The following is a 13,472-nucleotide window of genomic DNA, read 5'->3' as shown; positions in this document are numbered from 1 at the left end:
TGTTCTCTACTGTTACCGTCATCCTGTATGTTCTGAAGTGTGCTTTTAAGAATCATTCTATTTATTTTATATGGAGGGAGAATAAGCAAGGTTGGATGAGAGTTAATATCTTCTCTATTTCATGTACAGGAGTATAATTTTTAACAATTTTTATTCCTGTGGTGAACTGCCCATGAGGATCTGTTTGGCTTTTATTTGATCTAGATCAGGGGCGTTTCCTGATTTCATCTTTCAAGAGCAAGTTACACTTCACTTTTCAGGAACCTGATATGGTTCTCTAATGACTGGAGTAAAAATAAACAGGTCAATGGAAAAGTTTTGCACTATTTTTTCTTTTATTGCCTTATCAGGTTGCCTGACCCCATTTTGGTCTAGAACAACCTTACTTTTGCAAGGTTGTTCTTGACTTAACTTGAATTGTTTCCCTTAGTTGTGTTTCTTTCAAGGACTTTATAATCTACTGGAAATATATTCTGAATAGCTTGAGGTTGATTTTATATCCAAATGATTTTACTTTCCCTTTTAACTCTTTTGATTTTTTTTCCGCAGTTCCTTGCATGTTGAGTTACATGTAAAGTCCTTATAGTTCTTGTAATGTTACTTTCCTACTATTGAGAATCTAAAATGTCAGATCCTCTGCCATTCTCTACTGCTTCTCAGAAGAGCTATTCATGATGAAAACTGTTCTGCTGCTGCTTTTGCTTTCCTTTCAATTCTTTTGATTTTTTTCAGAAGTTCCATGCATTTTGAGTTTATATGTAAAGTCCTTATAGTCTTTGTAATGTTGCGTCTTGATAACCAATCAGCCTCCTCAATAAGTGCTCCTCATAATTTAAACATTGAGGGATTTGTTTTCGATGTATTCTGTGAAGATAATCATGAGATTATCTTCAGTGTCATATTTGTTGTAATCTAATCTTGAGTTTTCCTACTTTCTTTGATAGAATAGTATATGATATTAATTTTTTTTTAAATATTATTTCTGCTTATAAAACCCACTTCTTGTTTTGAATTATGTGAGGATGCAACAAGAAATTATATTCTTGATGCATTCTCAGCTTGACAAGAAAATATATTCTTGATGCATTCTCAGCTTGACAAGAAAATATATTCTAATCTTCCTATTTTTCCCAAGCATTAGTAAACAAAACTTATGCATGAAATATTCTGAGTTGAAAGTTTATTTTGCACTTGGTTAGACTATAATAAATTTAGTTCAATCCTTTATCCAAATATGAGCAAACAAAGTTTGCACCTGAAAATATCTTCAGGACTGAGGAAAGGTAGTGCAACACCAGGCAACTCGGAGCAAAGGTGGACCAAGGCTATCATCACTCCTATCTCAGTATCTCCCATAATGCAAAACACATCTCCTTGCGGATATGTATAATGTTATGCATTAAGGGAAGGGCCACTACCCAGACCAGTTTCGAACTTTATTAAGGTCTCGTCAGTGAGAGCCAGGCCCAGAGGTGGGGATACCAAGCAGAAGCAATTGAGAGGTCATCTTTACCTATGGGAGTTTCCAAAAGGTGTGCCACCTTATTATTAAATTACTCTGGATTTATAGAAAGATGTTGAAAGTTTATTTTGCACTTGGTTAGACTATAATAAATTTAGTTTAATCCTTTATCCAAGTGTGAGCAAACAAAGTTTGTGCCTGAAAATATCTTCAGGAACTGAGGAAAGGTAGTGGTAGTGTACTTGTATACAGAATAGACAAGCTCACATCAAGTTGCCTTGGTATTCCATAATACACAGTGCAGAAGTCCCTTACTGGGTGTATCAGTGTCATGCACTATGGGAAGGGCAACTACCAGACTGGTTTCAACCTTTATTGAGTTTTTGCTTATTATCCAAACCTTGACTCGTAATGAGCATGAAAGACAGTTTGAACTAAAGAATCAGGTGTGAAAATAAAATTGAAAGTTTCCTCTCTATCTATATAAATCTACCTATACAGAATCTCTCAAAAGTTGTAAAAATCTGAAGCTCAGGTTCATGTTGCTCCTTAAAATTAATACACGAGAATGTATACATAGCAAGCTTTTAATATTATGAAGCACCTACTTCAACCTTATTTTTGGCTATATTTTACATATAGTAAAGGCATGAGTAATTTTAAAGAAAGCTTACCAAAAGAAGGCATTGAATCAAAATTAATAACTGAATTTGAAAATGAAGCAACATCTATGTTACTTCATTTACTCTTTTTAGTGTAGAAGAATTTACTCTTTCAAAGGACATAGTTTAAACATTAAAACTAACTGTGTGGTATTGTAACATCAAAAGTTAGTTATTCAGCTAAGAAGTAAAAACTATTTGGAGAAAGTAAATCCAAGATATAAAGACGAGTACATAAGCAAATTAAAATTAATAGATAATAACCATTAAAACATGGAGACAAACATGACACTTTCATACCACTTCAAGTCTCTATGGATGGTGGTCTCATATAACATATAATTCATCTCCGCTTAAAAGACAGTCACTACCACTAAAGCCCAGGGATTTGAATTCTCAGCCTTTTGTCTGAGTTCAGGTATGAAGAACCATTGTGCTAACCACTCATCCAATCAGGAAGGAAGAGATATTTTAAATTTTTATTGTGTTCAAAATAAATAATCATGTTTATTCTATAGAGAAAATTACAGACCTGCTATTGCAAATAAAATTGTGATAAAACATTTGTTTAATGATCAATGGATTTTTTAAAAATTCTTTGGAATGAGTGCAATGAACAAAATAATTTAATTCAATAACTTCTACAAGTTGCAACTTGGACATACTGCAGGCATAGCAGTCCATAACATCTACATGGTCAGAATGCAGTGAAACAAAAAGAGCATTGCATTTTTTGGTTAACAAGTTCAAGACTGATGTCACTGTCCAAGATCAGTCTCAACCAATTCTGAGCACATCATGTCAGTGAGGCCAATTCACCATAAGTACTTACATGTTGTGGCCAAATTCCAAACTCCTATAGAAACTATTCTATGTGATATCATTTACATCAGTTTTGCAAAATTAACAGAAGCATTCAAAGTGATCCATGTAAATTTAAACCAGAACAAACACAACTGATGTCTGCAGAAAAACGATTGTCATTCCTCCTTAGAAATGTTTCATTCCTAAGGAGAAATGAAGATGGATATACAATAATACAAAGAAGATGGATATACAATAATACAAAGATGGATATACAATAATATGGACAAGGAAGATGGATATACAATAATATGGACAAGGAAGATGGATATACAATAATATATTTAGATTTTGCAAAGGTTTTTGATAGATTACCACATTATAAGTTGATAGTCAAACTAGAGCAGATGGGCTTGGATATTAGACTAGTGCAATGGATTGGAGATTGACTATCTGATAGGTATGGGAGAACAATATTGTGGAAGAGGAAAGTCACTAGTGGTGTACCTCAGGAATCTGTTTAGGGCCATTGATATTTAACCTGTATGTTAATGATATCAGCATTTTCATTCATTTTTAATTTTCTTTATGTGAAACAAACCCTATATGATAGCTTGTATTTCAACATATGCAACTGGAAGCTGTGAAGATATTTAAGACATGTTAGTTTTCATTTTAGGAATTATATTCCATAATTTTAAAAACTGTTTTTGTTAGATTATGAGCATATGCTCTACAATAATCAGATTCCCATGAATAATTGAAAAAGCTGTATTGGAATAATTCTGGAAGCCTTAAGATTTTTTTTTTTTAACAGAAATTTTATGTCTTGCATATGGATTGTATAATACTGAAAAGCATTAGTGGATTAAGCTTATCATAATTTGTGGGGTTATATCATATTTTCAATTATCCCCTATTAAATTTTGTTGTAGCCAAATAAAGGCACATAATAGAATTATTATTTTTTCTTTATGAAGATACTGGTGTGACTTCAATATTTATACAAAACAGGTCTGTCAAGGTGATATAATTATTATTTATTAATGACAAATATTTCATTACATATTACAAAGTATCATCATTGTAAGTTGAGAAAGAAATTTATGCATTACAGAATCCTTCTAAATGCTGAGCAAAGCTGTCAATGATTTTATATTTAAGTCTTGGGTTATAACAATTTAAAAGGATCATTTTATTAATAGTTTAAAATTCCTGTTGAAGAGATACTTCAAAGGAGCAACTTTATGTGCTTTAAATGCCGAGGATTTTACACTTCCAGATGGTGTGTGGATGAGATTATTATTATTAACATCTGACCTCCATGGAGTTGGAGACTCATCGTGGGAGGCACACACACTACTGCACACAATGCTCATCCAACTGTGCTTTAAACTGATTCAATGTGCCTACATTCACAACACACTCAGGCAATGCATTCCACCCACTAACCATTCTCCATGCAAAGAACCTACTCCTCACTCCTTTGCTCACATCCTCCTTGTACAGTTTCCAACAATGGCCTGATAACAACTGCTGACTAGCTTATATGTCTCAATCATATCCCCCCCCTTCCTCCTATTCACGAGGTTCTGCAAATTACATTCTCTCAATCTGTCCTCGTAATCCACATTCCAAAGACCACTGACTACCTTTGTGAGTCTTCTCTAGATCCTTTCCAACATATCCTCGTCACCATGAAAACCCAGCAACCAAATCTGTGTGTAATGATCCATATGAGGCCTTGATACACGTTCACATCCAAGTGTATACTTTGCATCCCATCGTTGCTTACCAAATCTCAATACTTTACACTTTGCAACACTGAACTGACAGTTACATTTACCTGCTCATTCATGCAATGTATTCAAGCCCTCTTGTAAGGCCATAACATTTGCTTAACACTGCATTGCTCTCCCTAGTTTTGCATCATCTACAAACAGCTGCATATCACTAATTAAACCCATCCCAATATCATTAACATACAAATTGAACAACAATGGTCCCAAAACTGACTCCCTGCAGTACATCACCAGTGAAATTCCTCTTTTGGGATACTGCATCCCCATATATACAACTTTCTGATACCTATCTGACAGCCAGTCATTGATCCAAATCAGAAGTCTGTTATCCAATCCCATCTGTTTCAATTTATTTAAGAGCTTGTGTGGCAGTCTATCAAAAGTCTTTGCAAAATCAAGTATACCACTGTATATGCATCTCCCCTGTCCTAGGTATTTGTCTTGTTATAGTACATAAGTTAGTGAAACATAATCTTCCTTTAACAAACTCATGCTGATAACCACACAGAATACTGCTGTTATCAACCCCATTTCTGTATCCTACTTCTCACCAATCTCTCTCCAGTACCACAACTTCAGATATACAGAGTGACCTATAATTTGAAGCTACAGCCTTATCACCACCTTTATGCAGTGGAACAATTTTATCCTCCTTCCACTCCGCTGGAACCTGTGCTGTTGCAAGACAGTATTAAACAGGCATGTCAGTGCTACTGCCAATAATATTTGCTTCCCTGGAACATTTCCTTACCTTTTGATGACAAATGATGACATTTCTGTCATCAAATCCTATTGCCTTATTGGCATCAAGTTTATTTATTTCCTCAAATACCTCCTGCTCACCCACAATTAAGCCATCCTCTCCTATGTCCTTACACTTAAGTTCCTTATTCCACCCTGATCAGGATGAAACACCCTTATAAATTGATCACTGAATAGATAGAAAAAACTGAGCTGTAAAAGTTGGTTTATGGAAGACTAAGGATGAAAATAATCCATCAGATTTTCATTTCATGTATCTGTCTAAAAAATAAGTTCCGCCTGATGATTCTTTCTTGAAAGCAAATCTTCTGGCATGTAAATTATTAATTTTACAAGAAAGGAAAGGAGTTCTGATTCATTGCCACTCCAAATAGCAAATATATCATCTACATGGTGTAGACAAAGACAGAATGAGTCAAGAAAAAAGAAAGGTGAAATGAATATTATTTATAGAGATAAGCAGAAATTTGTTAATGGGCACTCTTGTTTCAATAATTTGGGTGCCTTTTTAGAATGAAGAATAAAAAAAAAGACTAGTTGATAAGGGGAAATGAAGATAATATCATTCTTCTGGATTTTTTCATAAGCATTTGACATACTGCAAGGTCAATTGGTATTATACTGCAACATACGGGTTTAGATATCAAATAGTGAATTGGATTAACAATTAATTGTGTGATATAATAAAATTAGTTTAATCCTTTATCCAAGTGTGAGCAAACAAAGTTTGCACCTGAAAGTATCTTCAGGACTGGGGTAAGGTGGTACAACACCAGGGCAACTCATTGCAAAGGTGGAGAAAGCTACCAACACTCCTATCTCAGTATCTCCTATAATGCAAAACACATTTCCTTGTGGATATGTCTAATGTTATGCATTAAGGGAGGGCCACTACCCAGACTAGTTTTGACCTTTATTGAGTCTCTTCAGTGGGAGCCAGGCCCAAGTGGAGATACCAGGCAGAAGCATTAGCAGGTCATCTCTACCTATAGGAGTTGCCAAATGGTGTGCCACCCTTTTTTTAATAAATTACTCTGGATTTAGAGAAAGATGTTGAAAGTTTATTATACTCTTTTTAATAAGAATTTATTAAAAAAGGGTGGCACACCATTTGGCAACTCCTATAGGTAGAGATGACCTGCTAATGCTTCTGCCTGGTATCTCGACTTGGGCCTGGCTCCCACTGAAGAGACCTCAATAAAGGTCGAAACTAGTCTGGGTAGTGGCCCTCCCTTAATGCATAACATTAGACATATCCGCAAGGAGATGTGTTTTGCATTATAGGAGATACTGAGATAGGAGTGTTGGTAGCTTTCTCCACCATTGCAACGAGTTGCCTGGTGTTGTACCACCTTACCCCAGTCCTGAAGATACTTTCAGGTGCAAACTTTGTTTGCTCACACTTGGATAAAGGATTAAACTAATTTTATTATACTGTAACCAAGTGAAAAATAAACTTTCAACATAATTGTGTGATAGTTATCTAAGAGTTATAATATCGAAAAGAAGCATTAAGAAGAAGGAAAGTTGCAAAAGGACACAGTAGTGGGAACCATTACTCCATGGTATTTGCTTTAAAAATTTATATTTTGTGAACAATATGAATAATTTTAATATGATTTTCTCTATTTACATCTAAAACAAATACAATGCTTTACATTAAACTATTATTTATTTTTTTTTTTTAACAGATACAATAGAAAGGATGGAAGCACTCAGTCTTCTCCTGAATAATGAATAAGTCACAAAAGGAGTGCATGTAAATATCCTCCAAGGTTTCTGGATCCCATATCTTTGAAGTTTTCAAACCTTTTTGCATGGGAATACTTGAAGAATCAAATTTAGAGTTGCAAACCATAACAGCAGAGAAAATATTTGTGTGGGGTGTGTATGTAGGGGGGGGGGGGGAGAGTAACAAGAAGCACAAAACATTTCATCTGACTTGTACCTCAGTCTGCAGAAATTACTGAAAAGAGATGTTTGCTCATTATACAAGGATGGTCTGAAAAATTATAGGCCTTAACCATAGATGGTAACACTATCGGCAAGATTTTTTTTTTTTTCTAAGTTGGTACATCTGTTATAAGCATCCATGTGAAATTCCTAGTCATTCTATCAAGTAGTTTATTTTACACAGCTGTCTGAAGCAAAAGTGTTGTCTGTATCCCTTGAAATGGTAAAACTGAGTATCGTGCGGTTATAAAATTCTTTGTAAAAGAAGGTTTAACGGCAAAAGAAATTCATTCAAAGTTCATAAAAGTTTATGGGCACTCTTCTCCTTCGTTTTCGACAATTAAGAAATGGGCTGCTTAGTTTAAACACGGCTGTACCAGCCTTGAAGATGATCCACATGAAGGACGTCCAAAAAGTGTAACAACACAATCATTGATCAGTGCATGATATGGTATTGGATGATCGGCGAATCAAAGTGCATGAAATTGCTGAGACTATAGGCATTTCAAAAGAACATGTACGATATATTTTGCATGAAGAATTGCAAATGAAAAATCTTTGCGCAAGATAGGTGCCATGCAGATCAAAAATGCACTCGCATGAAAATCTCTGAACAGTGCTTGGAGCATTTTAACAAAAATAAAACTGATTTTGTGCACTGATTTATTATTATGGATGAAACTTGGATTCACCATTACATACCAGAATCCAGACAGCAGTCAAAACAGTGGACAGAAGCCAGTTGTTCAGCACCAAAGAAGACAAAGTTGGTTCCATCAGCAGGAAAGGGCATGGCATCGGTGTTTTGGGATGCTAAAGGCATTCTGTTTATTAGTTATCTTGAAAAGGGTAAAACAATAACTAGGGAATATTATTGCGATCTTTTAACCAGACTAGATGAAAATATTTGTGAGAAAAGATTCTGTTTGCAGAAGAAAAAATCATGTTTCATCAGGACAATGCACCTGTCCACAAAGGTGTTTTGGTAATGAGAAAATTAAGGGATCTGCACTATGAATTTTTGGAACATCCACCCTATTTCCCAGATTTGGCTCCCTCTGACTTCTATCTCTTCCCAAAACTAAAAATTTTCCTCACTGGTCAGCATTTTTCTTCAAATCAAGAGGTGATTGCAGCTATAGAGGAGTATTTTGCAGATCTTACTGAGAACTACTACAGGGATGGGTTAATTGCACTGGAGCATCACTGGAATAAATGTATTAATGTTACGGAAGATTTGACAAGATTTGATATTACAATATGACAGAATACTGCATGGAACTGTGTTACACAAATTAGAACAAATGGGGGATGAACATGACAATGTTTAAGTGGATAAGAGGGAGGCTGCTGGACAGATATCAAAAAATGGTATATGGAGGGGCAGAATCTAGGCAAAAACAGGTTACTAGTGGCTTAAGGGAGATTATGTTGAAAAATAAAAATCATTTCCAAATTATAAATTCATTTTTTCATTGTTAGGCCGAGAACTTTTTCAGACCACCCTCGTAGTTGTGTTGAAAGCAGATAGACAATTTGAGCATCTCTGCTAAGTTTGATTAAGACATAAGAGGTACAGTTTTCCACAATAACTTAGCTTCCAATACAAAACTCTAAAATTATTCATATTAAAATTAACATTTTTCATACTGTTCACAAAATTATGTATATACACAATTTTGAAACATCCTGCATTTTACTTTCATGAGAACAACATTGTCACTGAACTGCATGAAAATATTTGTATGCAGATAATGAACCTGGAAAAGATTGCTGGTGACTGCTGATGTTATGGCTCTTCATGAGGATTTGAATAAGCCTAAAAGGTGGGTGATGAATGAGAATAGCAACTTACCATAACTAGTATAAGATTTTTAAATATTTATTCCACACAGACTGGAGGATACACACTTTTGGTGGAAGTGATGAGGGAAAGGATCTTGGGATAATGGTGAATAGAAATCTGAAGTTCAGATGACAGACTACCAAGGTGATGAAGTCAGTCCTAGGATTTCTGCAATACTGAGAAGGATGTTGATCAGCAGAAATAAGTTTATGAATTGGTTTTGTTGTATAAGGCCATGTTCAAACCACATCTGGACTACTGAGCTCAGATCTGGTCACTGTGATTTAAAAAGAATGAAGAAACTTTTGAGAGAGAGAGTGTGTGCAAAGAGAAGTAATAAAAACAATATCACAAGGCTGGAATATTTGACTATGAAGGTAGATCAGGGTATGTAATATGTAGTTTAGTAGAGAGAAAATGCATGATATACTAAGATACTGAAAGCTAGTGAGAGATATTTAACAAATGAATAAGGAAATTTTGAAAATAGTGGAACAAGAAAAAATAGACAAGGATAAGAGAACCATCTGTGGAACCAATACAAGAGCGTGGTTAGTAAGAGAGCAAGAAACTGTTTTCTGCATGGATAGTAACAGGTCAATAGTATGCACTTCCTGAGAGCACAGAGAAATGCATTTATTCTCTGTGCTCTCCATGACAGTCATCATTGGGAGGTCTAAAATAGACCTCCCATTGATGACTTTGCTTTGATTAATAAATAAAATTAAAATCAAGCAATCTTTTATTTTTCTCTTAGCTAGTTTAAAATTGCTTCTCACAATTACAGTTTATTCTAATGCTTCTCTCTTACGTGGTCATATAATTCTTCTATCTTGAAATACTTACAGGAACATAGTTTGCATTAATATAGTCAGAGCCCTCCTCATCTGCAGCAGGGATTAGTTTTACTCGAGAGTGATCATATGGCAAGATGTTTGTAAACCGATTTTTTGTTCTATTTACAAGAAGCTCTGCAGCAGTGCATGGTCTTGCATGGCCAACTTGCTTGAGTAATTCAAATTCTTCAGAAAATCGAAAATCAGAATCAGCACACATGTGATTATAGTGATTGATGAAGTCATTTAGTTTGACTGGTCGGCTACAAGAATAAGAAACAATATTTGTAAAAAGTAAATACAAAGTAAAATATCATACAAGTAGAAACAGCAATAATATCATTATACATTAGTTCTATATGTCAGATATCTCCATCTGGCATATAATATATATATATATATGTGTGTGTGTGTGTGCAAGGGAGTTGTAGTTGGAATGAATGATTTGGTTGGGCACAGGGAGAATGTAAGAATGGATATCAGTCCTCAATAATCAAAAGATCATTGAGGAGTAAAAAACAACGTTGAGGTAGGAAGAGTAGTTTGTGTGTTGCCTAGGTAAGACAATGATGAATTGGAATGGAAGGCAAAGATCTTGAATGGAATGTTAGTTGAAACGCGTTTAAAGAAAGGAGTGCAGCATGTGAATGTGGGATGAGTCTGAGGGATGACTGGACTGTATAACAGTGATGGACTTCATCTGAATGCTTTCGGAATGAGTCATCTGGAAAGGCTGCTGGTGAAAGAAAGTCTAATCAGTGATGCAAATCGATGGAAGTCAGAGATGATATAAATGAGCAGGAGAGTGGACCAAGTGAGACCGATGTGATTGTGAATGAAGATGAGAATGCAAATTGGACAGAGAAACACAGTGTTAGGAGAATGGATTCTGAAAGAAGTAATGAAGGGAAATGTAGTAAGGTAGATAAAGGGGATGGTCAGCATAGGAATGAACTAGCTCCCTGAAATACACAGGGAGATAAGTTGAGTGTGGGTGGGGTATGTGGGACAAAGGATAAGAGTGAGCAGATAGGAGAAAGGAGAAGTCACAGGTGAGAGGCAGCATAGTTAGGACTGGTCAGGGACCAAGAAATGAATTATTATGCTTTCATTTCAGTAAAATTATGGAGACTACAACTGTGTTAGGAATACTCAAGTTAATTTCCTGACGTTTTGACCTTCATATTAAGGTCATCATCTGGAGTATACATATATATATATATATACAAAGACAAGCTATATTACATTTCAAACAGTATGTTAAATTAACAACGATTTGATCAACCATTATTCTACTTGCGTAATCCCTAGTGAAAACAACAAATTACACAATAACCACAGTAATTAACTTTAATGAAATGAAAATACAGATATTTTGTACTGAAAACAGCAGCACATCATCAGTGCGTAAAAACAAGCAAATCAAAGAAGCAGGAATACAAGGTACATACAACAATTGGTTTACCAACTGATTAATTAATTAATTAATCAATTAATTTCGAGTGGCTGCCACATGCTAGAAATTAATATATTAATAAATAATATTAAAACTATTCTTGATGTTTACATAGAATGAGAATCTCCCAAACTTTTGGGAGAGAGAGAGATGCAAACGTTCTGATTTAGATTTGGCCAATGTAAAAGGGCTTTGCAACTTTCTTTGAAAAGGTGTTCATATTTAAAATTGCTTCTATGGAGAAGACGAGCTTCATCCCACCAGATACTGTGTTTAGTATCAATACTATGTTGTGCCAGACCAGACTTTTGAGGTTTCATGTATTCAATATAATATTGATGTTCATTAATTATTTTTTCCACAGAACGACCTGTCTGCCCAAAGTATGTCAAATTACATTCACAAGGTATCTGGTAAACACCAGTTAATGAGAGAGAGAGAGAGAGAAGTGGCAGTTTGTCTTTTGTAGATGGTAACAGATGAGAAATTTTGTTGATACGAAAATATGTGGGAATAAGATGATACTTCTTCGAGATGATGAGAAACTGAGACAGGTGATGATGAGAAATTGAGAGGAACTATGAGGAGTAGAGCAACAGATGTGGTTTTACAAGAGGATCTGAATAGATTGTGTGAATGGGTAAGTGACTGGGATTAGTAGTTCAATGTTGTAACATGTAATGTTTTAAAATTTGGCAAATAAAGGTAAGATGTAGAATAAACAATTGGCAAGGATATCTTAGTGGAGGAAGAGGAAATAAAAGATCTGGAAGTGATGTTCAATAAGGACCTAAAATTTAAGAGTTACATTGCTAAAACTCTGAATGCAGTGCAATAAATTCTGGAAATGATGCAGAAGATACTGATAATTCGAAGTAAGGAGATTATGGTTCCATTGTATAAGTCCTTGATCAAGCCAATTATGGATAATGGTGCACAGATTTGATCACCTGCTTTTCAAAACAATAAGGAGATATTAGAAAAAGTCCAGAGGCAATTAATTAAGGTGGTTTCTGGTTTCTGAAATGTGAAGTATGAAGAAAGGTCGCAAAAATGCAATTTGCAGAGTCATGCAGATAGAAGGTGACAAGATTGAGACACAGGTGGTAAGGGTTATAACAAGAGGTCATCCCTGGAAGCAGGTGAGTGGGTGCAATGCATTACCTGAGAGTGCGGTGAGTGCAGAGAAAGTGAATGCATTTAAGGCACAGTTTGATGAAATGTGTGTGTGTGTGAGAGAGGGGGGCCTCTCACAACAAATCCTTGGACTCCATGGCAATCTAATGATCATAATAATATAAAATCCTGAAAAAAAAAAGTAAATTTATTGTGCAATGTAATTATAAGGTGCATGTTAATGTTTCCTTCAAAAAAACAGAAGAGCATAAAAAGGATTGTTTAGTTATCTCCTCTATGCATAACATGAGTAATTTGTACTTCACATAAAGAAATTCATTCGGCCACCACATGTACGACAATTCTGTAATGTGATGTTAACAGGCACAGTTACGAAAGCATCTATGTTAACTACACGCTGTGATGTTAGATGCTGTTACATGTATACATGTTGTTAACATTCATACATGTTAACAACATGCACCCCAAATGGCATATGAAATTCATGATTAGATAAAGAGCACCAGCCTGATTATCTAAGTGAGTAGTACTTTCACTTGTAGCCAACAGGCCAAGGAATCAAACAGCACTGTACTGTAGCCATCGATGTTTGTGAATGTCTTTATGTGGTAAATTACTACCCTGATTACTGGGGGTTCTGAGATAGCTTAAAAATGTTCCATGTTTAGTCTTAAAAATATGATTTCTGGATTATCTAATCATTAACCAACTCAATAATAATGTACAGTGGTGTAAAATGAAGGTCCTTTTTT

The 13,472-nt window shown here is 35.0% G+C and overlaps 1 protein-coding gene across 1 annotated transcript in view; it reads right to left on the bottom strand.

The window, feature by feature from the left end:
• The window catches only part of LOC150097850 (tyrosine-protein phosphatase 10D-like), a 501,687-nt gene that overhangs the window by 44,764 nt on the left and 443,451 nt on the right, over positions 1 to 13,472 (bottom strand). The window contains exon 23 of the mRNA XM_090406609.1: positions 10,138 to 10,390. Within this exon, the coding sequence (XP_090262735.1) occupies positions 10,138 to 10,390 (253 nt within the window). The remainder of the gene's footprint in view (positions 1 to 10,137; positions 10,391 to 13,472) is intronic.

The sequence above is a fragment of the Typopeltis vanoorti genome, chromosome 16 (genome assembly GCF_054136105.1).
Source record: "Typopeltis vanoorti isolate ZY-2024b chromosome 16, IOZ_Tvanoo_1.0, whole genome shotgun sequence".
In the NCBI taxonomy this organism is placed as follows: Eukaryota; Metazoa; Arthropoda; class Arachnida; order Uropygi; family Thelyphonidae; genus Typopeltis; species Typopeltis vanoorti.
This window is presented reverse-complemented; position numbering and strand designations above follow the sequence as displayed.